At 62.0% G+C, this 25,960-nt stretch overlaps 1 protein-coding gene across 3 annotated transcripts; it reads left to right on the top strand.

Moving 5' to 3' along the window:
- The first annotated feature begins 1,920 nt into the window (after positions 1–1,920).
- CBS (cystathionine beta-synthase) lies at positions 1,921–25,190 on the top strand. 3 transcript variants are annotated; one of them, XM_045774169.2, is made up of 17 exons: positions 1,921–2,033; positions 5,500–5,716; positions 8,791–8,897; positions 9,947–10,081; positions 10,462–10,541; positions 10,620–10,754; positions 11,264–11,333; positions 12,677–12,768; positions 13,550–13,675; positions 14,299–14,383; positions 15,383–15,488; positions 17,575–17,652; positions 17,840–17,974; positions 18,547–18,655; positions 22,388–22,472; positions 22,920–22,961; positions 24,413–25,190. In XM_045774169.2, exons 2-17 carry the CDS (start codon positions 5,508–5,510, stop codon positions 24,550–24,552), a joined length of 1,734 nt encoding a protein of 577 aa, XP_045630125.1. In that variant the 5' UTR covers positions 1,921–2,033; positions 5,500–5,507; the 3' UTR covers positions 24,553–25,190. The 3 variants fall into 3 exon arrangements, with proteins under 3 accessions (XP_045630125.1, XP_045630126.1, XP_087717957.1); XM_087861831.1 differs by lacking the exon at positions 1,921–2,033 and adding an exon at positions 2,785–4,876; XM_045774170.2 differs by lacking the exon at positions 22,920–22,961.
- The last annotated feature ends 770 nt before the right edge of the window (positions 25,191–25,960 follow it).

Here is a 25,960-nt window from a genome sequence, read left to right as displayed (position 1 = left end):
CCTCATCCTGTGCCAGCAATGACCTCCGTCTCTGCCTCGGTCGTCCCAACTTCTCTCTTCTTACAAGGACACTGGTCACACTGGATTTAGCTACCCTTCCCCTTGTTCCGTATGACCTCCTCCTGTGTTGATTAGATGATACTCAAAGACCCTATTTCCAAATAAGGTCATATTTACAGATTCCAAGGGTTTATGTTTGGAGATCTGGGTGAGTATTGGGAATTCTTATTCTGTTCTTGCCACTTTAGTGACAGTCAGAAACTATGCCAAAACAAACGAATTAAAAGCGTAGTTTAGAACTCCCCGGTTTGGGGCACCTGGGTAGCTGCTCCGTGAAGCGTCTGCCTTCGTCTCAGGCAGGTCATGATCCCAGGGTCCTGGAATCGAGTCCTGCATTGGGCTCCTTCCTCAGCAGGGAGCCTGCTTCTCCCTCTTCCCCAGCTCCTGCCTGCACTCTCGAATGAATGAATGAATGAATGAGAATGAAACTCTCTGGTTTGAAACCCTCAAGGGCCCTGGAGTGTGGAGGTTGAAGGCTCCACCCTGGCCTCCCCCCCCACCCCCGCCACTTCTGTCCCTTGCTCCAGCCACACTGGCCACACTGACCTTTCCTGGGTTCTTCCAGCCCCTGCGCCTGTTCCTGCCCCAGGCATTTGCGCAGGGGCTGTTTTCAGCCGGGAACATTCCTCTTTGAGAATAAGATGTGGCCCCTCGGGCCGCCTGTCACCTGTGCAGAGCCTTCCTGACCACCTGCTTCATACCAGCTCCTATTCACGTCTTCACATTAATTCTCATTAGTGGAAGTTTTGTTATAAAATGAGATCTCGTTGCGCCCCTCCCCCAGAACAGGAGCGTCGCAGGGCCAGAGGCCCTGTGTGAGCCTCGCTGTAGTTCCAGGGCCTGGGACAAAAGCCCACCAAGTAATGCTGGATGAGGGCCAGCAAAGAGGTGCTGGGCAGAGTGGCTGATGCTTCTACCTCTGTCACACCTGGTGGCACTGTCCCTGCCAGTCCTACAGGTGCCGGGAGAAACTCGAGGGTCCGCCCCAGAACCATAACAGGCAGGCTCTTTAAATGTCAAGAGCTCACAGGTTTGAAATCTTGTCTTCCGCAGGGCGCCCTCTGTGACCTTCGCCGTGGCCGCAGGGCGCCCTCCTGGCCCGCAGCCCCTGGCGAGCGTTGATGGGGAAGGCCTGTGTAACACGTGCTTCTGAGCAGCTTTTGTGACTTCGGGCAAGTCTCTGGCGAGCTCCGGTTCCTTCCCAGTTCTGTGGGAGCGGTCTCCGGTCTGGGCAGACGGGGCTCGGAAGGCAAGCACCGGGTCTGATGGGGGACAGAAATCAATCCCGGGAAACCCCGCTGCGGGGAACCCAGAGCCCCGGTGCCGGGTCCCCGCTGGGTGCCCCCCTGACCGGAGGCTGCGGGGACCAGGGCAGGCGTGGGGGGGCCTAGCAAGCGGGAACTCGCGTAGGATCACCACCTTCCCCGCTCCAGGGCACTTGTGAAACTCATCAACAAATATTCATTGTACTCCCGCAGAGCGAGCACTTAACCAAGTAAAACAGAATCGGGACATCGAGTACGGAGTCTGCGCTTCTGGTGGGGGGTCGTGGGGGGCAGGGGCGGGGCAGGGTCCAGGGAACAAGGGGGAGAGGAGGGCAGAGGGACTCCTGGCCCGCGGATGCACCAAAGGGGAGTGGAAACCGGGTCCAGAACCCGCGGCTGGGCAGTGGGGGCGGGGAGTTGGGGGCGGGGGGATGCGGGCGGAGGAGGGGTGGGGATGGGGGTGGGGTGCGATGGGTGGGTGGGGGCGGGGACAAGCGCGGCGGCGGGCGGGGCGCTCCGCACTCGGGATTGGCCGGGCGCCGGCCCTCCGCCCCCGCCTGTCGGCCAATCGCCTGCGCGCGCTGTCCGCCTCCGGGTCCTGCAGGCCCCGCAGCTCCAGGGTGGCGGCTCGCCTTAAGCTGTCGGGCCCGCAGCTCCCCCGCGCCCGGACGTCCCCGGCCCGCCACGCTTTCCCGCGTCTCCGTCCAGGTGAGCGCCCGCCAGGCCGAGATCCGCCCCGCCCCTGGGCCGGGGGCTCGGGCTGGGGTCCCGGCGGGGCCTGGGTCGCCCCCACCCCTCCGCCGGAGTTGCATCATCTTCACCTGAACGCGGCGGAGCAGGGCCGGCGTCCCGCGCCCCCGGGCCCTCCCCGCTCCCGCGCGTCCGGGCGGCTTTGAAGCCGTAGGTTCAGTGCCCACGTGGCCCCTGGGCCTGCCCCCCGGCTCCCGCGGCTGTGGAGCGGACGGGTTTGGGGGCCGGGAGCCGGGGTGCGATCATTGATTTTTCTCTGCATTTTGGATGGGAAAGGGCTGTTTCGCAAATCGCTCCTTTCCTCCAGTTGTATGAGGTGGGAATAAATATTGATGTAGTTGCGTGGGCGGCACGTGAGGTGGGCGCCCACGGGGGGAGGGGACGCGGGGCCGTGCCCCGGGCACATACTCGGGGGTGGGGGGAGGATGCCCTAAGACCCCCACTTCCCCGAACCCTAGGCGAGGCGGATGGCCCAACTGCGGAATGGGGGGGGGGGGGTTGGGGGAAGGGCGGGAACGCAAAACTTTCAGCTTCTCAAGGATTGTCTGGGCGTGTTTATCCCAAAGTGCCCCTTCCGGGCGGTCTCCAAATCCTCCGTAGGGTCTCGATCTCCCACCTGAAAACTCACACTTTAAGAGAGGAGTTTTCTACCCTCTGCACCCTTGGCCCTGACACCCCCCCCCCCAACACCGGGCCGACCGGTGCGTATCTGCGGACTGCGGCGTGCACTTGGGGCGTCGTAACCCCAGGCGGGTCTTGCGGTTTAAGGTGGGGCGGGAGCCAGCCGCGCGGCGCCAGGTGAGCCCGCCTCCCCAGGACGCACGTGCGTCGGCCCGCGGGGCGCTGGGCGCGGGGTCGGGCGGCTCAGAGCCGGCGAGTTCGGAACCGATCACGGAGCGAGCGTGCGGCCCGGTGCCTCTGGCGGCCGCGGAGACTCGATCGGCTTCCATCTGCACGCGGCAGCTCCTTACCTGTCCGGAGGTTGCGCCAGGCGAGGCGAGTCTCCAGAAAGGAGGCTCGGGGCGGCCTGCGTCTCCGAGCGAGGTGGCCAGTCCGGCGGCAGAGCGGGCGCCTGCCGGGCCGGGGCGCTGCCCCACTGTCGGCCTCTGATGGGGAGCGAAGCCTGTGACTCGGGGGCCTCTGCAAGATGGAAGATCACCTGCCCACAGGCCACTCCGGCGCCCGACGGAAAACAGGCGCTGTTCTGCTTGAGTCTTCAAAAGGAGGGAGGACATCTGAGTGGCTTCAGGGAAGAGCTGAACCTCGTAAAAGAAGTCGGTGACCCCGAGGCTTGAAAGAACCACCACTCTAAGGTCGCGGGGCAGGACAGCTGGGAGGCTGGTTTCTCCCAGAACCCACCCAGCCTCGGGGGGCCTGCAGAATTTCCGGGCTGTGACTTGTAAAGGGTCGGGAGGTTCCTCGCTCCCTGTTGGCGGGCTCTGGTCTGGGCGTCTGTGGGGAGCTGCTGGGCCGGACTGCATCAGACCACTGCGCTGGGGGTACGACCCGCTGGGGCTGCCTCTGCCCTTGCTGATAACCCACCTGGCCCATGAGCTCCAGAGAAAGGGAGCGAGTGCCCGAGAACCTGGATTTCATCTCCTCGGGAGGAGCCCTGTGTGCCTTCAGCCCAGTCCCCCAGGGCCCCTGACCTTTTCACAGCAAAACTGCCCTACAAAGTTCTTGGGGAGCAGGGGAGGTGCAAGGCTGGGGTCTGGGGGTCCCTCCTGCTGCTCAGAGGAGCTGTGCAGCTGTGCTCAGAGACCACCCCGAGCCACATCCCCTACCATGAACAGGAACTTTTCCAAACTCACGGGATTCCAGAGACTTTTTTTTTTTTAAGATTTTATTTATTTATTTGGCAGAGAGCACAAGCAGGGGGAGCGGCAGGGAGAGGGAGAAGCAGGCTCCCCCTGAGCAGGGAGCCCAACATGGGGCTCGATTCCAGGACCCTGGGATCATGAGCTGAGCCAAAGACAGATGCTTAGCTGACTGAGCCACCCAGGTGCCCCTGGCCTTTTTTTTTTTTAAGCAGTTTAATTTTAGGAAAAATTGAGAAGGCAGGATGGAGAGTTCCCACGTACATGCCTGCCTCCTAACACAGTTTGCCTGGTTAGTCTGTTGCATTCATAGGTACCTGTGTGACGGCGGACAGGACTCCACTGAAGTCCGTGCTTACTCACATTCCCTTCGTTTCCGCTGATACCCTGTTTGTCTTCCGGGATTGCACGCAGGACCTGCCTCGCGTGTGCAGCTGTCCCGTCTCCTTTCAGCGTTTGCGCTGTGGGAAGTTCTCGGTGATCGGTGCACACTTAGCTGGGCTGCGTCCTCTGGTCAGTGTGAGAAATGGCAGCCGGCGGCAGAAGAGGGGCTGAGCTAGTCCCAGTGTCTCCGAAGAAGAGGGGGTGCCTACTGGTTGTCACCCTAATGGAGCAAGGCAGGGCTGCAGCCCAGCGAGCCCGCCCCCTCCTCTCCCTCCCTTCTGTCTGCGTCCGTATTGTTCAAGGGTTAACTGTGTTTAAGGTGTACAACTTGGTTTTTTTTTTCTTGAGAGAGCGAGCTCCAGCGAGCGCACACGCGAGCGGGGGGGAGGGGCAGAGGGAGAAGAAGTGACTGCGCCACTCAGGTGGCCTGCTTGTGTTGGAGAGAGATGGGCACGCGAGGGGGGGACGGAGGGAGGAGGAGAATCCCAAGCCAACTCCCCCTCTAGCGTGGATCCTGACGTGAGGCTTCATCTCATGACCCTGAGATCACGACCTGAACTGAAATCAAGAGTCCGACACTCAACTGACCGCATCACCCAGGTGCCCCTGATGGTTTTTTTTGTTTTGTTTTGTTTTGTTTTGTTTTGTTTTTAATGGGACCTGCCCTCTGGATGCCGTTCAAGACAGAAGCCCTTTCTACAACTTGGTGTTTGGGTTTGATGTCTACACTGTGAAACAATCACAGTCAAGTAGGATACCCGTCACCTCCACATAGGAACCTTCCCCCCCCACATATTGAGAAAAAGTGTGAAACCTTCTCACTTTTTTATGTCCAAATATTTCCGTTGGGTGGATCTGGCGTCTGGTTCATCCCTTCGTCTGCGGTGGGCACTGGGTTGTTTCCACGTGTTGCCCGTTGTGAGCCGTGCTGCCACGGCCGTGGTGCACACACACCTCTTCCCGGTTGTCCGATACACGCCTGGGAGCGGGACGCTGGCTCACGGTGTGGTTCTGTGTGTCACCTGTCGAGGACCCGCAGACCGTGCACAGCAGCTGGTGTGGCACTTCGCACTCGTTTCTGTTGGGCGGTTTGAGTGGGTGGAGCCCCACGCCCGGGGGCCAGGTGAGCCCGGTTCCCCAGGTCCAGGAACAGCAAGGCAGACTCTCCAGCAGGTGGTGAGAATCGGCCTGAACCAACTGAGTCTCTCCCCTGCCTTTGCCAGATCGCAGCATGCCTTCCGAGACACCCCAAGCAGAAGCGGGGTCTGCAGCGTGCCCCCACCTCTCAGGGGCACACCTGGGGAAAGGGAGCCTGGAGAAGGGGCCCGCGGGGGACAAGGAAGCCAAGGAGCTCCAGTGGATCCGTCCTGACGCCCCGAGCAGGTGCTCCTGGCAGCTGGGCAGGCCGGTCAGTGACTCTCCGCATCACCACACCGCCTTGTAAGTGCCGGTTCCCGATTCCAGCCGGTTTGTCCGTTACCCTGAAGGGAGGAGCTTGTTCCCTGGAAGCCATGGAGCCGTGTAGACCTGAGGTGTGCCCCCCCCCCCCGTACTCACTCTGGAGGGGTGGTGAGCTGGGGCGGGGGGCGCCGTGGGGACGAGTGGCCCGAGGCTCAGAGAGGCCAAGGCTCGTTTGCACTGTAGCCCAGCCCCTAGATCAGTGCCCAGCAGGAGCCGATGCTGAGTGGGTAACGGGATGTGCCCGTCACAGACGTGGAGTGACGTGGAGGGGAGGTTTCTAGCCCCGCTCCCCTGGCTGCTCCCCCGTGTGGGAGGCGAGCCTGCAGGTTTCCAGTCACGAGAAACACGCCCGCGCTTTTCTACTTAACTGTAGGTGATGAGCACTTCTGATCGTGAAATACTTCCTGCAGCGGGCTCTCTCCGTGGTCGGGCTGAGACTGTTGCATGAAGACTTGTTAAGCTCTCTGTTCAGTATTTAGATGTTTGCAACGATCTCTTGTGAAACTATCAGTAGAAAACGGCATCTTGAACGAGAACCTGGTGCAGGTGCAGGTCTGTCTGTGAAAGCAAACAACAGACGAAAGTCCCCGTCCCGTGATAAAACTGGAGCGCGCTAAGCTTTCTGTCCTTGGTGTCCTCTCTGGATGTAGAACACATAAGGCAGAGAACAAGCTCTCAGGTGTTGATTTTTATCCCGTATACGCTGCTGTCTCAGCGCTCGGGATTCCTGGTTTGAACAGCAGATGCGAGGGGTGGGGGGAGGTGCTGATAGTTAGGGATGTGAAGAATGTACAAATCCAGAAGTTGCAAACTTTAAACGTGTCTCAGTCCCAAGAGCTGAGGAGGCACGTTGGCCGATGGCCGGACGGGATGAACCCTCGCTTCCCAAGCAAAGCGGAGCCGGGGGCAGAAGGGCCGCGTGAGGCTGGGGCGTGGTTTCGGGGTGGGGGAGCGGGCAGCGGGGCAGCAGAGACAGACCCAGGTTCCTGAGGGCTCTGGAGCTCTAACTCGGAAAGCCTGGGGTGGAAAGGATGCTCTCTTACTTGGGTTGTAAAATGGTGTTACACCCGCACCTCCCACACTGGCCTGATTAACCTCCTTAAGAACCCATAAGGGGTCGCTGTCCCGTGGGACACTCGTTCCAGCTCAGGCCCGCAGCTCCAAGGGTGTTGGGGCCGACCTGCTGGGAGAATGTAAGACCAGGGTGCCCCAGGGCTCTCGGGAAGCTTCATGGTGAGGGCACAGGTGTGCTGGGGCTAGGTGGAGGAGGGGGCACGAGGTGCCTCGGGCCCTCTCTGGATGGGCAGAAGGTGCCAGTTGCACAGACATCTGGGGGAGGGGATTCTAGATGGTTCCCAGGTGGAATGGGCTTGGGAGGATGGCCAGGGTGGGCGCAGCGGTGAGGGGAGGGGCAGACAAGCCCTGGTAAGGAGTGCGCTTTATCAGAAGTTGGTGGGGTTGCCCTCCTGACGGCTTCCGGGCCGGTCCCTGCTCAGTTCTATCCCCGGCTCCCGTGCTGATCACTTCATGCAAGCTTCTGCGGGAGAGGGGGTGTGTGCCCAAGGCCTGGTGCTGAATCAGGAACCCCAAGTTCACCTGCCCAGATTAGCGGGGGACTCATCCTCCTTGCCTGCCTCAGCCCCTGCTGGAGACAGGATGATTTGGGGGCAGCTGTTTACCTCTGTCCCTTTGACTAATGAATCAACCCCCAGCCTCACCCAGAGGGCCTGGCCTCCCTCCAAGGCCAAGGCTGGGAGCCCTTTGCCCCCAGCCAGGCTTTCCCTTCAGCCTAGCATCTGGGAGGTGCCTCTTTGCTGAGCTTGCCTCCAGCCCGCCCCGGGGTGTCCCTCTCCCTCTGAGCCTCCTGGAAGGCTGCGGTGGAGGCTGAGTTCCAGCTTGTCCGTGTGGGTGGAGGCCTGTTTGGGGCTCCGGGGTGGAATGCTGCCGCCCTAGTGCCTCTGGACCCCCTGGGAAGCTGGGCCCGCTGGGGCTGGCATGGGGCTGGAGTCTGGTGCTCACAGGTTCCTGGAGCAGTGGGCGCTGAAGTCTGAGAACCCTGGAATGTATGTTAGAAAGCCAAGGGCGTAGGAAGCTGTCGATTTCTCAAAGCTCAGGTCAGTGGTGCATATTCCCAGGCGAATATTCGTGCCCACATCCGTGGTGCAGACGGGAAGAGGGTGTGGAATTGGCATCAGTCCCCGTGGGTGAGGATGGAGGAATCTTCTCGGGGGCCTGTCAGGAAATGTGCGTATCGTGGTTCGCACACACGCCAACTGGGCTGTCCACACCTGCCTGTCACCTGTCCCCAGGTGGAAGAAGGGGCAGAGGGTGCCAGTGACTAGATGTGAAGGGGAACAGCTGGTCCATGATACGGAAACCCACATTGAGCCGGAGGTCCGCCTGGGAGTTCATCCTGACCTTGACCCCAAGGGCACCAGGGACTTCCCCATGGTCTGTGTGGTTTTGTCTCGCCTGGTACTTTACACCACCTGGGCCTGACATTCTCTGCACGACGCCAGGTGTCCGATACACACCCTTTGTAGCCACTGTCCCTGGCCTGGTGGGCAGACCAGCAGCCTGGGGGTCCGGGGGCTCTACGGTCGTCACCAGTTTGTTTATCAAGGAAAAGAAGAGGAAAGGAGGAATCCTAGGGGTCGGGTTGAGAGAGGGAAGGAAGTGAGGGTCCCCAGAAAAGCCCTTCTGAACAGATTGCCCAGGACCTGGGGAAGTTAGTGCTGTTACTTCAGCTTCTGATTTGGAATAACATAACCGAGTAGCAGAAGCCACACGGGTCCCGCGTCCCGCCGCCCTGTGACCCCGGCTCCGCCCAGGACGCGACCCTGGCGCAGCTAACCGCGAGCTGAGCTACAGGCGGTTCCCTCCCGTCGGCTCGCGTGCGTCCGCACGTGTGTGAATGTGCCTGTGACCTCTCACCCTGCGCGTAGATTGCGTCGTGGCTCACGTCCCAGTAAAGCAGGTTCTTTGATTGCTTCTTGATGTACTGAACGCGCTGGACTGCCACGCCCGAGTCACCACGGACTCCTCTGTTTCAGGACAAAATCCCCCCAAATCTTGCCAGATATCCTGAAGAAAATTGGGGATACCCCCATGGTGAGAATCAACAAGATTGGGAAGAAGTTTGGCTTGAAGTGTGAGCTCTGTGAGTACCTGGCGTCCTCTGTCCGGTGCGCGGCCCGGCGGTGGCTCAGTGGGCCCAGGAATGGGGGGGTGGACTCCTGGGACCCTCGTGAGGGGCAAAGGGCCAGGAAACGAGCTGGCTAGTGGATGTCCAAGGCCGTATCCGGCCCAGCAGGGGGACATGCCGGCGTGACGGGGCCGGCCTGGGCAGGGCCTGAACGCTGGTCAGCTCGGATCCCTGCTTCAGTCAGCGCCGGCCTTCCCACGGGCTAGTTAGAATGACGCCAGTGAGTGATTCAAGTGTGGGACCTGGAAGGTTCCCAGGGCGCAGGCGTTTGGGAGCTCCCGCCCATCACACAGGCGCACACTGTCCCGCCAGGGGCGCTGCCTGGCTCTAGGGGGTAAGTCCGTCCGGTGATTAGATTTCAGAAATCAGGACAAACTGGGCAGGAGGCGGTGTGCCCATGTTACCGTAGGCCGGCCCATCCACCCCTCCTTTTACAAACACTGCGTGTTTTTAAGAGATGGGAGGGAGCCCTTCCGCAGGAAAGGAGAGTGGAGATGGGCGGGGAGAACATGGGAGAGCCCTGTGTCCCTGGGTGAGGGCTTCTCCCAGTGAGGAGGGTGATGGGAGGCAGGCATGGAGCATTGGCAGGCGGGACGGGGCAGGGCTGTGACCCAGGGGCCATCTGTCCTGCTTTAAGGGGAGTGGGGGGCTCACGTCAGCCGTCTGCCGTGTGTCCCTCAAGTCTGTTGGGACTGTGCTCCCCCAGCAGAGGCTTTTCCTGGCCCATCCACCCAGCAGGGGCTCCTCGGGGGCCTTGTTCTCCTCCACTCGGAGTGGCCTCGGGCCGGCCGCAGGTGGATGGGCAGGTGGGCGTTTCCCAGTGGGCCGGCCCCTCCTCCAGGCGCAGGCGGGAGGCAGGAATGGAGAGGGGCTGGTGTGCAGAACCAGCAAAGACTGTGTCTGCCCCCACTCCTGGCTGTGTCAGAGTACGGGGTTGCAGGGGGCATCAGGGATGGGTTGGGGGCGGGGGTCTCCTCCTCCCATGATTCATCCTCGGCTCCCAGTGGCCAAGTGTGAGTTCTTCAACGCGGGCGGGAGCGTGAAGGACCGCATCAGCCTGCGGATGATTGAGGACGCCGAGCGGGCCGGGACACTGAAGCCCGGGGACACCATCATTGAGCCGACGTCTGGGAACACAGGTGGGTGTTGGGACAGGCCAGGAGGGTCCCCTGGCCTGGGGCGACCTGCTGCTGCGTGCTGGCCTATCTGGCCGGCCTCTTCCCTTAACCATTTGCTCAGGACCTGATGTACGTGTCCGGGGTGAGGGCGGGGGCCCAGGACAAGCTGGAGGCGCCAGGTGTCATGTGCTGCTCTGTGGGCACCCTGGCCTTTGCATTTCTACCTCTGGCATTCCCTGCCCTGACGCCCTCGTTCCGAGGCAGAAGGGGGTGACGTCAGGCCCTTTTGGACTCCAGAGTGCTGTCTCCTGGGCCTTCCTGGCTGCAGCACCGGTCACAGACATCTGGGGAGGGGCCTGGCGGGCGCCGCGGCCGCGTCTCACCCTGTGCCCTGTCCCCAGGGATCGGGCTGGCCCTGGCTGCCGCCGTGAAGGGCTACCGCTGCGTCATCGTGATGCCGGAGAAGATGAGCACGGAGAAGGTGGGGGCAGGGGTCCTGTCCCGGGGCCGCGCCTGTGCACCAGGCCTAGGGGAGACACAGCCTCGGTGTCCTCTGCAGGTGGACGTGCTGCGGGCCCTGGGGGCGGAGATCGTGAGGACGCCTACCACCGCCAGATTTGACTCCCCCGAGTCTCACGTGGGGGTGGCGTGGAGGCTGCGGAACGAGATCCCCAACTCTCACATCCTGGACCAGGTGAGCTGGGGTCTAGGGGCGGGCGTGCCCTCGGAGGTGGGGGCCTCTGTCGGGTTGGGGGCGCCACACTGGCGGCAGGAGGGGCTGCAGAGGTGCCCGGCACGCTAGCGGCAGCGTCTCCTGGCCTGGTCAGGCCCTGCGGTGGGTGGCTGGCTGCGTCAGTCAAGCCTTTGGCTCTCTGCCTTCTGTGCCGGCTTCGAGGGCTCAGCCCCGGGCCGCAACGGCCTGTGCAGTGGACCCCGGAGGCGCTCTGTACGGGTAAAACCATAAAAACCTTTCCACCGGAAGCTCCCTGCCTCCCTCGATTTCCTGTGGGTTCATTCAGAAAGCACAGGTATTTCAGGAGAGCTGGATTTAATGTTTTGTGCCTGGTGAGGCCCTAAAACTGCCCGTGCCCCTGGCCACTCTTAGCCGAGCTGCCGGGCTCCTCTCGGGCTCCGAGCTGTGTGCCTCCTGCCCTGCGGCCGTCGTCCCTTCCATGTGTCTGACGGCGTCGTCTTTCCACACAGTACCGCAATGCCAGCAACCCCCTTGCTCACTACGACAGCACCGCCGAGGAGATCCTGCAGCAGTGTGAGGGTGTGTACTTCTGTCCTGCCCCTCTGTCCGTCTTGACGGCACCTCCCCCTGCTCGCCTGGGAGCGTACAAGTCACTTACCTTCTCCTTGGTAAACTCCTATTCCTCCGTCAAAACCCAACTCAAATGTCCCCTCTCTGTGACGTGCTCTCCAGAGCATCTTCCTAGAGAGGTTTTTTCCCTCATTGTGCTTTCTCGGGCGTTGCTTTGCCTCTCCTCTGATACCACGCGGATCATGTAGTCCTGTTCCTGTGCCCAGCAGTGTGTCCTCCAGACCTGCAGGGGCTCCTGAGTGCGGGGAACGCGCGCGTCCCAGCCCGGTGCTGGACGTGTCCCTGGGCTTCACGCCATGGAAGGGCACTCGGCATCGAGCCCCGATCTGAACCGGGTGGCGGCCCCTCTGCTTGGTGTACTTTGTGTATGGACACGAGCTTCTTGGAGCCTTTCCACACGTTCAGAGCCAAGGTCCGGAGGGGCCGTGGCGGTACTTCCGGGGGCTGTTTCCCGAAGAGCCATGAGGGAGACGCTGGGGCGATGGGCCCCACTGGCTTCCTGCGTGGAATCAGGCTGGCGTGGGCTTGGGCGCAGGAGCTGGGCGGTGGGCCCCGGGTGTTTGCTCGGCCAGCTTTTCTGCGTGAGAATGCTCTCGTCTGCAAAAGCGAGCTCGTGCCTCAGCACGCGTGCCCGCGCGGACTTGTCTGCGGGTGTCAGAGCGGGCCCGGGCCCCGACGCCGTGAGAGCCGGTGAGCTTTGAGCCGAGCCTGAGGGGTTCCTCCTGTCTCCTTTATAGTTCAGCTCCCGCAGTCACGCCCCAAACCTGACCCGTAGGCCGCGCCTCAGCCGCCTGGGCCCCGTCCCCCGGGCAGCCGCCGCAGCGAGTCCTGCCCGCGCCTCTGCACGCCCGCCCGGGGTTTCCGTGGCCGTGTGTCCGCCAGCCAGGCCTGAAATGCACCCTGGGTCACTTGCTGTGAATGTTTTTTTAAAGATCTAGCATCATAATGAAAGGCTATTGAAGGAGGAGAATAGTTTTTCTGGAAATTTTCCATAACCAGCCTTCATCTTGGTTATGTTTTCACTCATTAGTAAGCATGGGGGGGACGCCTGGGGGGCTCAGTCAGTGAAGCGTCTGCCTTCAGCTCAGGTCATGATCTCAGGGTCCTGGGATCGAGTCCCACGTCGGGCTCCCTGCCCAGCGGGGATTCTGCTTCTTCTGCCTCCCTTCCTCCCCCCCCCCGCCCGGGTGCACTCTCTCTCTCAGATAGATACATACAATCTTAAAGAAGCGTGCTGGGCTCGCTGGGTTATGGCCTGCGGGTGTTCTCCCTGACGCAGCTTCTCCCATCAGGGAAGCTGGACATGCTGGTGGCCTCGGCGGGCACGGGTGGCACCATCACGGGCATCGCCAGGAAGCTGAAGGAGAAATGTCCAGGGTGCAAAGTGAGTGACCCAGGGGCTGCGGACGGGCGGTGGGGGCACGCGGGCACCTGCCCTGCCCGGAGACGCAGGCCCCGACGTGTGTGCGTCTCTGCCCTGTGGCCTCAACTGCAGTTGGATGCGGAATCTCCAAGCTCTGGGCATCGGGCCCCCAGAGTGGCCTCTGCTTTAGAGCTGAAAGTTCCCCGTCCTGACACTCCTGCTTACGGCTTGTGTCCAGGACAGTGTGTGTGTCTGTACCGGTCTGGGAGTGGCCCACGACCTATGCGCCCAAATGCTCTGGTGGGGGGACAGTTGTCTTGGGTGGCCTCTGAGGATTGTTGCAGAAGCTGTAAGCTCTCAGGCTCGGGTCCCGCGTGTGCCGCCCCTGGGGAGGTGTCTGGGCTTGGAGTTAAGCGTGGACCTGGGAAGGGGCTCGTCGGAACATCCAGGTGGGGGGTTCATTTCTCTGCCCACTGTCCCCACAGGCACCAGGTGTCCCCATGGGGCAGTCAGGGCTCTCCTGGGGCGCCCTGCTCCTCAGGTGCTCCCCTGGGAGGCTCCCCCACCCCCCGTGCCATCCCCTCTGAGTGCCCTGGGGTGAATGTTTACCTTGGAATCTCCCCAATACTCGGGTTTCCAGTTTGTCCTGAGGCCCGGGAATGAGGTCCACGCCCCAGGGGCCGATCTTTATCAGGCGCTTGCTGGGGGCTGCTGGGGGCCGGATCGGCCACCCCAGTGAAAGCTAGGCATGGCCAGACAAGACCTCCGCCCACCTCCTGCCCTGCTGCCACCCCCTCTGCAGATCATCGGGGTGGATCCCGAGGGCTCCATCCTCGCAGAGCCCGAGCAGCTGAACCAGACGGAGCAGACCCTGTACGAGGTGGAGGGGATCGGCTACGACTTCATCCCCACGGTGCTGGACCGGACGGTAGGTAGAGCCAGGCCGTGTCCCCTGCGGGGGTTCCGGCCCTCGCGGACGTGCGCCCTCGAACCGGCTTTCCTATGGAGGGGGAACGAGAAAGTGAGCGCCACACAGGCAGGTGGGCGAAGCGCGGTCTTGGCGGTCAAGGCTGGGTAGCAGGCGGCCCCGTATCAAGTGTACGCCGTGGCCTGCTGGGCAGAGACGCTGACGTGGCCGGTGGCACAGGTCCAGCTTTGTGCGCACACCAGGCCCCCGCAGAGGGAGGGAGCTCCAGGTGCGGAGGGCAGGTGAGCCCGCTGAATGAGAAGGGCCCCGGACGAGGGAGCTTAGAGGGTGCTTCCATCTGAGGGGTCTAGAGTGACCTGGCGGGGACATACAGCAGTGCGGTGGGGGCCGGACAACAGTTCTAGGTGCCAGAGGCAGAATGTGTTGGACCAGGGCGAGGGAGAAAGTGCCAGGTTTTTACACGTGAGAATCCCATCCCGCACGTGGGGCCAGGCCGCGTCCGTTGAGGTCACGGCCCCCTGGACCAAGGGCATCTGTGAGGTGGGACCCACGGCGGTGGGCCGCGCCCCCACCTCACCAGGGCGCGAGCCCTCCAGAGCCTTCGGCGTGGGTCCTGTCTGCAGGTGGTGGACAAGTGGTTCAAGAGCAACGACGAGGAGTCCTTCGCCTTCGCCCGCATGCTGATTGCGCAGGAGGGTCTGCTGTGCGGTGAGTGGGGCGCAGGCACCGGGGTGCACGCTTGCCATCTGCCCACTTCTGGTCCAAACGCATAAGAGACGCCTCATCCTGAGGCTGCGGGACAGCGGTGGCTGTGCTGCTCTGGTGCTGCCCGCCCTTCGGGGGGCCATCGTGCTCACGGGCGGGGACGGGAGGCCGCAGGGCAGGTGCCTTTCCAGAGCGTGGCCAGAGCTCTGGGTCGATGTTTCTGGGTCCCTAGGATCCACATGCTTTGTGTTCTGTGTTGAATGGTCTGAGAACAGGGGTGTGGCAGACGGAGAAGGGACAGAGCGTGAGAGGTGAGGGGCCTGGGGACATAGCAGTCCCCAGTAGCTTGACAGGAGGAGGAAGTAGCCACTGCTGTCGCGCTCCCGCCATAGTGGGCAGTGGGGTCCGGGTGCGAGATGGGCGTCTGCCTCCCGCCTGGCCCCACCGTGAGACGTGTCCTGGCAATGCCATCAGCTGTGCAGGGGTATTTGGGGGCGAGGCCAAACCTCTCAGGACACTTGTGTTTTCAGTCAGACCCAGCACTGACCTTGGAGGCGGGGGGCTCACCATCGACTGGGGTCCCCGGCCGGGACAGGGTGCTGGGAACGCCCTGGAGAGGCTAGAGGGTGTCTGTCACATGGGCCTCCGGGGGCAGAAGGCGGTGGAAAAACACTCCTCGCCAGCTGTCCGCTCTCGCAGCCCCCAGGGTCCCCAGGGGAAGCACCTTGATTTCGATCCCCGGGGACTTAGGGACAGAGGGGACATGCAGTGCACTTGCTCTGTAAAACCCCGCTGTGGGGTCTCTGGGTTTCCTTGGGGGGAGGGTTGAGTGATGAAAGCCCAGGCGGATGAGAAGCTCAGTGGGTGAGAGAGGAAGGCAGGGTGCAGTGAGAAGTGGGGTCCCCTCCCTGCCGAGGCAGCCACTGTTGACGGTTCCCCAGGACCCCTCCAGAGCAGGTCCGGGCACGCACGTACGTGCACACTCACTGACCCGCTCCGCAGGTGGCAGCGCGGGCAGCGCCGTGTCCGTGGCCGTGAAGGCTGCCCAGGAGCTGCAGGAGGGCCAGCGCTGCGTGGTGATCCTGCCCGACTCCGTCCGCAACTACATGTGAGACGCGCCCCTCGCCCTGCCCGCGTCGCCCCGTCCTTCTCAATCCAGCGCTTCCCCGGGTGCCCGCCACCGGGCCTCCCCTGACCTCTGACAGCAGAAAGTGGGAGGGAGGGGGTCCGCAGGACCCCTGCAGGCTCTGCCTCCACCCTCCTGGCCCTTGGGTTCCCCTTCATGTGTCAGGAGTTCACAGTTTTTCAGCCTGTCTAATCCCTATCTTGGGTCGTCTAGAAGCATTTAAAGTCTGGGCGTAACAGATCAGCGAGGGAGGGGGAGGATGAAGCTGCCCTCCCCCACTCGCCCTGTAGCTTCATCCTTCCTCTGGTTGAGGAGACCCTTGGCTGGGGTCAGATGGCCCCTTAGCATCTGCTGTGGAATGTCTGACCAGTGGCCTCCGAGGACCCTTCAGGCCCGATGGTGTGAGCATTTGTGCACTTTGTGTCCCGACTCTGAAGCCCGTAGGTCCTGCTGGTGGCTTCTGGGCTGATGGCTCTGCTTATGGGCCCAGTTGCTCCGCAGCAGGATTCTGGGGGGAGCAGGGATCTAGAGACCCCCCCCAACCCACCAAACCCTCACAATGTCCCCCACAGCCCAGGAGCTGTGGGGTACGCCTCTCTGGCGCATTCAGCTGCTCCTTGTGGGGACGCCACGTTGGTTTCCCAAGGTGGGGTGATTCATGTCTGGGTTCCCGTTGCCACATTGCCTGGAGCTGGGCTGCCCACTACCCACTCAGTAAGAATGCCTGACCCCCATGAGCTTGGCAGGCCTGTTGTGTGTGAGTGTGTGTGTGCGTGTGTGTGGATGGTAAAGTCTGAAGGAGAGAGAAGATAGGAGGGCAGGTGTGAGGTGAAGGTGTGAGGAGGGCGGGTGTGAGGTGAAGGTGTGAGGATGGCGGGTGTGAGGTGAAGGTGTGAGGAGGGCGGGTGTGAGGTGAAGGTGTGAGGTGAAGGTGTGAGGTGAAGTGAGGATGGCGGGTGTGAGGTGAAGGTATTAGGAGGGCAGGTGTGAGGTGAAGGTGTGAGGAGGGCGGGTGTGAGGTGGGGCGGGTGTGAGGTGAAGCAGTGTGAGGATGGTGGGTGTGCGGTGAAGGTGTGAGGAGGGCGGGTGTGAGGTGAAGGTGTGAGGAGGGCGGGTGTGAGGTGAAGGTGTGAGGAGGGCGGGTGTGAGGTGAAGGTGTGAGGAGGGTGGGTGTGAGGTGGGGTGGGTGTGAGGTGAAGGTGTGAGGATGGCGGGTGTGAGGTGAAGGTGTGAGGATGGTGGGTGTGAGGTGAAGGTGTGAGGATGGTGGGTGTGAGGTGAAGGTGTGAGGAGGGCGGGTGTGGTGAAGGTGTGAGGAGGGCAGGTGTGAGGTGAAGGTGTGAGTGTTGGGGCAGGTGTGAGGTGGGGCGGGTGAGAGGTGAAAGAGATGAAGGTGTGAGTGGAATGGGTGTGAGAGGTGAAGGTGTGAGGGGGCAGGTGTGAGGAGGGGCGGGTGTGAGGTCAGCTGTGAGGTGAAGGTGTGACAGGAGGGGTGGGTGTGAGGTGAAGGTGCGGGAGGAGGGGCAGGTGTGAGAGGTGTGAGAGGAGGGGCGGGTCTGGGCGATGGTGTAGGTGTGTCATGGAGATGGTCAGATGGGGGCTGGAGCAGGTTGTCTAGCTCAGTGTCCTGGCCACCCAGCAGCGGGTCATGTGCTCCCCGTTCTGGGCGCTCTGGCTGCCTGGTTAGGCAGGTTCCGTGGCGGGAAGCCCGTGGCGGGGCCGCTGTCCCTCACCCTCAGGAGGGCCGTCCTTGCTTTGTGCCTCTCCCCGAGTGTCAGGATGGGGGCTGGGGAAGATGGCCCCGGGAGCCACGAGGGGCTTGCTGGCTCAGGTCTGGGGACAGAACGTCCTGTGCCCTGCGCTCCTTCAGACAGAGACGTAGGTCGCTGCTTGACCAGATGCCCCCGTCAGGTCCCTGTTGGGGTCTCCCAGGTCTGCAGCCTCAGCCATGTGGGGTCTCTGCTGGACCATGGCTTTCTGAGAGCCCACCGTGTCCCCCTCCATGTGGGCAGAGGGAGGGGTGGTGAGACCCTCCGTCTGGACCCTGGTGACTTCCTGATGCCCGCAGGTCCAAGTTCCTGAGTGACAAGTGGATGCTGCAGAAAGGCTTCCTGAAGGAGGAGGACTTCATGGTGACCAAGCCGTGGTGAGGACTGCCCTCTGAAGTCCCCCATGTGGCCGCAGGACACGTGCTCCTGGCACCCAGGGCACCTTGCTGTGGCCCACAGCTGCCTGGCCATCTCCGCGGCCTCCCGGTGTGACGACCCTCGCGGTGGCCCCATCTGTGCCCGCCTCCCGCCTCCCAGTTCACAGCCTGCCCTGCTCTCCCGCAGGTGGTGGCACCTCAGAGTTCAGGAGCTGAGCCTGTCGGCGCCGCTGACCGTGCTGCCCACGGTCACCTGCGAGCACACCATTGAGATCCTGCGCGAGAAGGGCTTCGACCAGGCGCCCGTTGTCGATGAGTCAGGGTCGGTGTCTGCCACCCCCCTCCAGGGCTGCGCTCCGCACTCCGGGACGGGGCGGCCGCGGGGACCCACGTGGACAGGTGGCGGTGGCCACTGTGCGTACAGCTGCGCCGAGCAGCGGGTGGCCCGATGGACGAGGGCCCCCTGAGCACCCACCGGGGCGGGGAGCCGGCCACGTTAACTGCTGCGGTGCGGGGCCGCTCTCGCCCCACCGCGCTGTCGCTATGCGCACAGGGGCGGGTGGTGGAGGACACGTCCAGCCCTGCAGGCCACGCAGGTGCGCACAGATGATGTGCGTGCCCAGGCTCCGAGACTATCCCGGTGCTAGCCCCCAAAGTCCCTGGCCCGGGCGACAGCGAGTTCTTTGGCCTAGACACTGGTCAGAACGGAAGCACCCAGGGGACCCACTGGTTTGCAGTCTCTGCCACACGTAGGCCCAGCACGTACTGGGTGAATGCTAAGACCATTTGCACGCATGACAGAAGGGCACCCTCCGATGCCGAGTGTGGGCATATTCTGCCTGGGGAGGGAAGGGGTGCCCGCCTTGACCCCTGACCCTGTCCCCTGCTTCCCAGGGTGATCCTGGGGATGGTGACCCTGGGGAACATGCTGTCATCCCTGCTCGCCGGGAAGGTCCACCCGTCAGACCAAGTTCGGAAAGTCATCTATAAGCAGTTCAAAGAGGTACGAGCGCCACATGGCTAGAACCGTAGGCTCCGCCTGGAAGGCAGGGCGCGGTGCAGCCCGCTCGTTGGGACGGTGCTGCCACCCCCGCGGTCAGGAGCAAGCCAGGCTCTGTCAGCATGACCGTGCCCGTAACACGGGGCCTGTGCCCCTCCTGGGCGCGCTCATGAGGAATACCTGGCAGGCCCAATTTTCTAGTAAGAACTGGAACATTCCAGGAGACGCGATGGGGCTGGGGGGACCCCGGGGGTGTCCTGAGACTGTGATGGGCCCCTCAACAGGCAGGGCAGAGCACGCTGCTCTCCGAGGCCCTGAGGTGGCAGACTCGGGCGTCCCCTCTCCCTGGGCCCCGCACCGTTTCAGGAGCGTTGTCGGCCTCCAGCTGGCGGCAAAGGGAAGGTGGGCTGTTGGCTGTGCTGCTCCGGAGAGGCCAGGGGTCGAGCCTAAACCCGGGGCTGAATGTGCTGCCCCACCCCCCGCTGCAGGCTCTCCAGAATCTGAGTATTTCTCCCATTTCCACCACCTCTCAGGCCCTGCAGAGCCCCTCTCCTGCCAAGCCGCCCCGGGAGAGGGCCCCAGCTTGGACCACCCCTGCCGGAACTCCCCCCCCCCTGCCCCCACTCCTCCGAGTCCGCCTGTCCTGCCTCCTCCAGCCGTGAGCACTCCCGCTGCCAGTGCTCCCGGGGCCTTCCCGGCTCACCCTTCCTGCTGGCCTCTGCTCAAACAGCCCTCATGGCCCCCCAAGCCACTGCCCCCGGCACACCCCAGAGCACCTAGCACACGAGTGTGCTTCCTGTGTGAGCCCTTAGCCCGGCGTCACATGCAAGTGGCTGGCCAGCCCGGCTGAGCACTGGCGACCCGTCCACAGTCCCGCTGCCACCCGCTGTTGAGTTTCTTCCCTTCTGTCTCTGGACGTGTAACCGCCACGCGGTGGGCACGTTCCACACGTCTCATGTCACAGTTCGACATGACACCATCACCAGTCACCCCGAGGGCTTCCCGCACTCCTCCCTGAGCCCAGCACCGTGGGAGCCGTGCACTTCCTGCCCCGCAGGTGGCGCGTGTGCCGCAGCCTCGCTCGCGCCAACACCGCACGTGCCATGTGTCCGGCTGCTTTCCCACAGCGTAGTGTTTGCTTATCCGTCCGCGGTGGGCAGCACACCATCTGTCCCCTTCCCGCTCCATTGCATCTTGGGCCTTTTGGGGTTGATCTGTGGGCGCCTGGCCCCTTCCTCGGGGAGTGGCTATACCCGCGCCGTGGCCTTCCGTGAGCCGGCGTGCTTCCTCTGCCTGTCACTACTGGGGGTCTGCTCTGATGGCGGCTTCGGTTTTCGTTGCGTGTTGTCAGGCTGGCAGAGTTGGTGGCCGCCACCTGACGCCCAAGTCTGTTTTGTTCCGTCCCTCAGAGGCCAGGTCAGACGAACGTTCCGGCACGCCTTGACCTTCAGAGCGTAGCCAGGGCCCGGGCCCCCATGAGCTCTGCTGCTTTCAGGACCCTCAGGGTCTCCATGTGGGGACTTCAGTGTCCTGCCATCGAGATGCTGGACAGGGCCAGCAGGAGCAAAACACGAAGTGCCCGCCGTGGGCCTGCTCCGCTCTGTGTGCCAAGGGGCTGGGGTGAGGGAGGCAGGATGTCTTCCTTCTCCAGGGGTCGAGGCTTCCATTGAGCACATCTGGTCTTGAGAATGCAGGGACCACAGGGTCAAACCTGGGTGGGACCCATCTCCTGGGCACACCACTCAGCCCAGTGCCGGCCCTTCCCGCTGCGCCACTGGGGCCTGGGCACCAGCAGTGAGCCATGGCGGCCTTACCACCTGGCTCCTCCTGACCCCTGTGGTCTTTTTGGCCACATCCAGCGTCTGACCCACTGAGCGCGTTCGGGGGCAACTGGCTTCCGTAGACCAGCGCCACTGTGCGCGGTTCAGCGGTGTGGGCCGACCCTTTCCGCCCAGCCCCGTGAGCACGTGTCTTCTCACGGGGAGATCGCCCCCGTTACCAGACTCCACTAGGAAGGGCGCCTGGTGATTTGGAAATCACCCTGGGGTTTGTCCAGCTTGCGTCTGAGGAGGAGCCCCCTTGCTGCGCCCCTCCCAAGGGACTGACGGCTGTGGAGGCCATGGGAACAGGACTCTCCAGGTCCATAAAGGGCTTTCCTGGGACAGTAAACAGATGACCCGAGTGCCGTGGCTAACACCAAGTGACCCTTGGGTTGGGCTGCTGGCGCCCCATCTGGGATGCCCCTTCTGAGAACCTTGCAGCGTGACCAGGTGGTAGGAAGATCCCACTGCAGAGCCCCAGGCTGTGAGCCTTGGCATCTCCAGCAGCGCAGGGGAGGGCTCCCTCCGCTGTCCAGATTGTCCACCTCACAGTGTCACCTCACTCTCCCTCTGGCCATTTAAAATCGGAAAGATCTTTCAAAGGGAATTGTGGCCTCAGATGAGTTCGACTTGTAGAGAGGTCACCTTCCATCTCCGCGAACATCATCTCCTGGGGAGGGGAAGGTGTCTGTTCGTGGAGTGCTAGGAACGAGTCTGACGAGGCCCCCGATGGCCAGGGAGGCCCAATCCATGGAACAGCCTCCTCAGACTGATTTCTAGAGGGACGTAGAGACAAAGACTGAGACTATTTAGGCCTTTCGTTGATAGCAAACATCTTTCCTCTGGACCTGTGGTCACTGGACTTCGGGTTCCTAGGCGGTTGGGCTGAGGAACCCCATTTCAGGTCTTTCCTGAGGTGTGAGCTGGGTGTTGGCCATGGGGGGAGGAGAAGAGGGTCCGGGCAGCTCTTCCCGAGCAGGTGGGCCCACCTAGACCAGGGCACTGGGTCGACTGGTGGTGAACTATGGAGCGAGTGGGGTGAGGGCCTGGAGATGGGGGCCACTGTGGGCCGGCCTTGTTCCCTCCCAGTGAGGACCAGGGTCTCCATGTCACGGCTGGTCTTCCAATCCCCCCATCCTGATTTTCCTTCCTGGATCTTCTGTCCGTTCTGTATTCCCTAAATTCTCTTTCCCATCTTGTCAGAAACATGCTTCCCATGAAGTTGCGTGTAGGCAGGTCACTCGTATTTACCTTTGACGGGTGGACCCAAATGTCTTTTTTCTTTCTTCAAGTTCTCGTTGTCTGTCGAGCAGACGGTGCAGCGTGAGTCCCCCACATCCCCCCCTTCTCCGCATGGTTTCCTGTTATTAAGTCTTGCACTGGTGTCAGTTTGTTGTGACGGATGACCGGTATGCCATTGTTAGTGAGTTGAGGGCTAGTTGAGGTGGGGGGTCCGTCTTTGTCTTCTACGGCTCTACGGGTTGTGACAAATGCGTCCATTCCAGTATCCCACAGAATAATACTGTGTGTGAACCCCCCCACTCCACCTATTTGTCCCTGATCTTTTTATTAGTTTTGCCTTTTCCAGAATGTCCAGACCAAGTTGGGATCAGACCGTGGGAAGCTCTTTTAAGAGGCTCTTTCACGTAGCGATACAGAACGTCCTCTCTCTTCAGGGATCGATGGCTCATCATAGTGTTGTCTTAAGTACATCGTGTTGCCCTCTGCATCCTGTGTTCCATTTCTGATTCAGCAACAGGCTGCAGGGATCCTTCTGGAGCGGTGCCCAGCCTTTCCTAGGCTTTGCTCCCTTCACTGGAGGGCCCGGCAGGCAGCGGTCGCGAGAGCAGGCTCAGGCCAGGTTGACGCCTGGCTTTACTGCCCCCGTGGGCGCTGACTACCGCTTCTCTTCCAGATCCGCCTGACAGACCCACTGGGCAAGCTCTCGCACATCCTGGAGATGGACCACTTCGCCCTGGTGGTCCACGAGCAGATCCAGTGTGAGTAGGGCCTGCTGCCGGCCGGGGCAGACCGGGGTCGGGCCGGGGAACGGGAGCCCTGGAGGGCGCTGGCTGCCAAGGCCCAGCCCCAGGTTCCGTGCGCCTTCCTGCTGCGAGCTGTGTGGGGCAGGGAGGCCCTCGTCCCTCGAAGGGTATCTGGGGAGTCAGTGGTGCTGACCTTCAGCCCCCACCAGCTTTGGACTGTGGATCCGAGGGACCCCTCTGTGTGCCCTACCTGGGTGCCCACCGCCGGGGAGGCCACGGGGCTGTCGAACTGCCACGTACGCAGCCACTTTCAGGCCAGGGGATGCCGGTCCAGTTCCGGTGAGGGTGAGGGCTGGGGAAGTGAGGGAGGGGCCTGGAGTCTGCCCACCCTCCTGACAGAGGGCTGGTCTCGGGGCCTGGGCTGCCCCGAGTCTAACCCCTCTACCGTCCTTGGCTCCACAGCGCGGGACCTGGTCTTGTCGGGCGTGGTGGGGGGGCCTGCAGGTATGTACGCCCTGGCCCCCCCCCCCGGGACGGCTCTGCGGTCAGAATCGCAGCCTCCGAGGGCACAGGAGGGGGTCCAGGGTCCTGGACCCCCAAGCTTGAGTGGGAGGGTTCTTCCTCCTAGTCTCACATTTACGCGTATTTGCGCATCTACGAGAAAACAAGCGTAGGAGTTCCAAGTTCAGGGTCCACAGGTGAAGGTTCCTTAGTCACACGTGACAGTACTTCCTGGTGGCAGAGCCGAGTGGTCATAACGGACCGTGTGGCCCTTACAGACAGTTGGCACGCCTCGGCTCTGGCCGAGTTTCTCTCGCAGGGTCTGCGGGGCAGGGTACAGAGGCTGCTGCAGGCCGCCCTCTCCCGCAGGGGTGTGCACAGAGGCAGCCCGGACAGGCTTCTCCGAAGTTGCCCCTTTGCCTGCACGTCGTGCAGTGCGCGTGGCTCATCTCTTTGGGTCCCCCTTGTTTTTTCCTGAGGTGCTCCGAGGAGGCCGGCTGGGTGCCCGGCCCCCCTGTGCCTTCCCCACCCCTGTCCCCTCCCTCTGTGACCTCTGCCCTCAAAGGCACGAGGGACACCGGCCGCGGGAGTGGTGCTGGGGCAGGAGATGGGACCTGGGCCTTTCCCACCCGCTCCTCGGCTCTGCTGGCGCTCTGTGCGTCAGCCCCGGCTCTCCAGGGAAACCACGGCGTGTGTGGACGTAGGGAAGGAGACTCAGTCTCAGGAACTGGCTCGCGTGACTAGGTCGGCAGGTCCCAAGAGCCACAGGGTGAGCGGGCAGGCTCAAGCCCCAAGAGGAGCCGGTGTTTCAGATTGAGGCCAAGGGCAGGAACGATGTTCTCTTATCGGGGAGCGTCAGCCTTTTTGTTCTCCTCAGGCCTTTGGCTGATGACGCGCGGCTCGCCAGGCCAGGGAGGGCCGTCTGCTTTCCTCAGTGGACCCGGCCAAATACCTGGTCTCACCCAGACAGCCAGAGTGTTTGACCAGATATCTGAGCACCCCGTGGCTTAGTGAAGCGGACACGTAAAATCAACCACCCCCAAAGCCTGCCTGCCCATGGGCGGCACCGCGCGGCCGCCGTGAGAGAGGCACGGGCGTGAGGACCGGCCAGAGCTGGGAGCTGGTGTCGCTGCTGGGTGTGGGCGGTGTCGGAACTTCACGCCGAAACTCGAGCGCTGGGCACCAAGGGGGACCCACAGATGAAGTAGTGAGGCTGGGGCACGCGGCCCAGCAGGCTGGCGTGGAGAAGCCAGGACCCGCCTCCCTGCTGCTCGCCCGGACGGCTCGTCAGGAGGCGGCCTTCGTTGCGGGTCGGCTTGGGTGCTGCTGGGTACTCTGGGCGGCCGCACGGCGGGCCCGGGAGCTCAGCGCCGGCAGGGCCTGGGTGCGGGCAGGGCTCCTCTGATCGAGTCCGCGCGGAGCTCCCTTGAACCCGCTGCCTTGTTCCCCCGCAGACCACAGCAACGGGAAGTCCAGTAAGAGGCAGATGGTGTTCGGGGTCGTCACTGCCATCGACTTGCTGAACTTCGTGGCTGCTCGCGAGCGGGAGCAGAAGACAAAGTCAGCACCTGCTGCGGCCACCGTACAGCTCTGACGGCCCCCGCGCTACCTGCTGGTGTCCATCCTCTTGCTTTTGTCAACACTGAGCGCACAGACGTGATTTTCAGCTGCCCGACGCCGGGCACTGCTCTGACATGAGGGGCAGCAAGGACAGGGGCCGGCAGAAGTGCTCATTTCCCCCTTATTAACACCTGGCTACCTAAATGAGTCTATTTATGGTTTACTAGAGTAGATGTGTTTTTCTTTAACTTTCTTCTAAAATGTTTCAGCACGAAGATCTTATTAAATAGAACTCAGCCAGGTGGAGGAACCCACGCGATGACAGGAGCAGGGGTAAAAGCAGCAGCAGGTGCCTTTTCTGGGGAAGAGTCCAGAGCGGGGAGCAGCAGAACGACGGCAGGGGAAGTGCGGGTCCGTGTGATGCCCTCGCCCGGTGGCTGCGTCTGCTTGGGCCTGGGTCGGTCAGAGAGACTGGGGTGTTCGGGGCTTTTTGATGGAGGTGAAATTCCCATAACCTTAAATCAACAGTTTAAAACTGATGTTCTCGGTATCCTGTAGCCAGGTCCCAGTGCACGTCGTCCTCTCCCCTTCCTCCTGGCAGCCGCCAGTCTGCTCTGTGTCTCGGGGGGACGATCTGTTTGGGAGCCATTGTATAAACGGAATCGTACAGTCCGGCCTTCTGAGTCTGGCTTATTTCACTCGGCATGATGTTTCCGGAGTTCATCCACACTGTAGCAAGGGTCGGTGCTCCTTTATGGCTGAAGAACGTTCCATTCTGCAGATGGACGTTGTGTTAATCCTCTTCATCCACGACGGACGGACATGAGGAACTGTGCTACCCTGAACCTTTATTTATGTACAGGTATTTGTTTGAAGATCTGTTTTGAATTCTTTTGGTTTTTTTTTTTTTTTTAAAGATTTTATTTATTTATTTATTTGACAGCCAGCGAGAGAGGGAACACAGGCAGGGGGAGTGGGAGAGGAAGAAGCAGGTCCCAGCAGAGGAGCCTGATGTGGGGCTCGATCCCAGGACCCCAGGATCACGTCCTGAGCCGAAGGCAGACGCTTAACAACTGAGCCACCCAGGCGCCCCAAGAATTCTTTTGGTTCTATACCCGGGGCTGAAACTAGGTCATGTGGTACTTCCACGTGTGATTTTTTTTTTGAGGAACTGCCAAACTGCTCCACAGCGGCCGCACCGGCTGACATCCCCACCAGCCACGCACACAGATTCCAGTTTCTCCCCGTCCTTGTCCACATTTGTTATTCTCTAGTTTTGGGGGTTTCCGTGTGTTTGCTTTATAACCACGAAGGTGTGAGGTGGTGTCACTGTGCTCTGGATTTGCGTTTCCCTTATGACTAGTGATGCTGAGCATCTTCCATGTGCTTTTTGGTCATCTGTGTATCTTCTTTGCAGAAATGCCTATCCAGGTTCTTTGTCC

This window comes from Ursus americanus, chromosome 4 (genome assembly GCF_024610735.1).
Source record: "Ursus americanus isolate L20-20 chromosome 4, mUrsAme1.1.p, whole genome shotgun sequence".
NCBI lineage: Eukaryota > Metazoa > Chordata > Mammalia > Carnivora > Ursidae > Ursus > Ursus americanus.
This window is presented reverse-complemented; position numbering and strand designations above follow the sequence as displayed.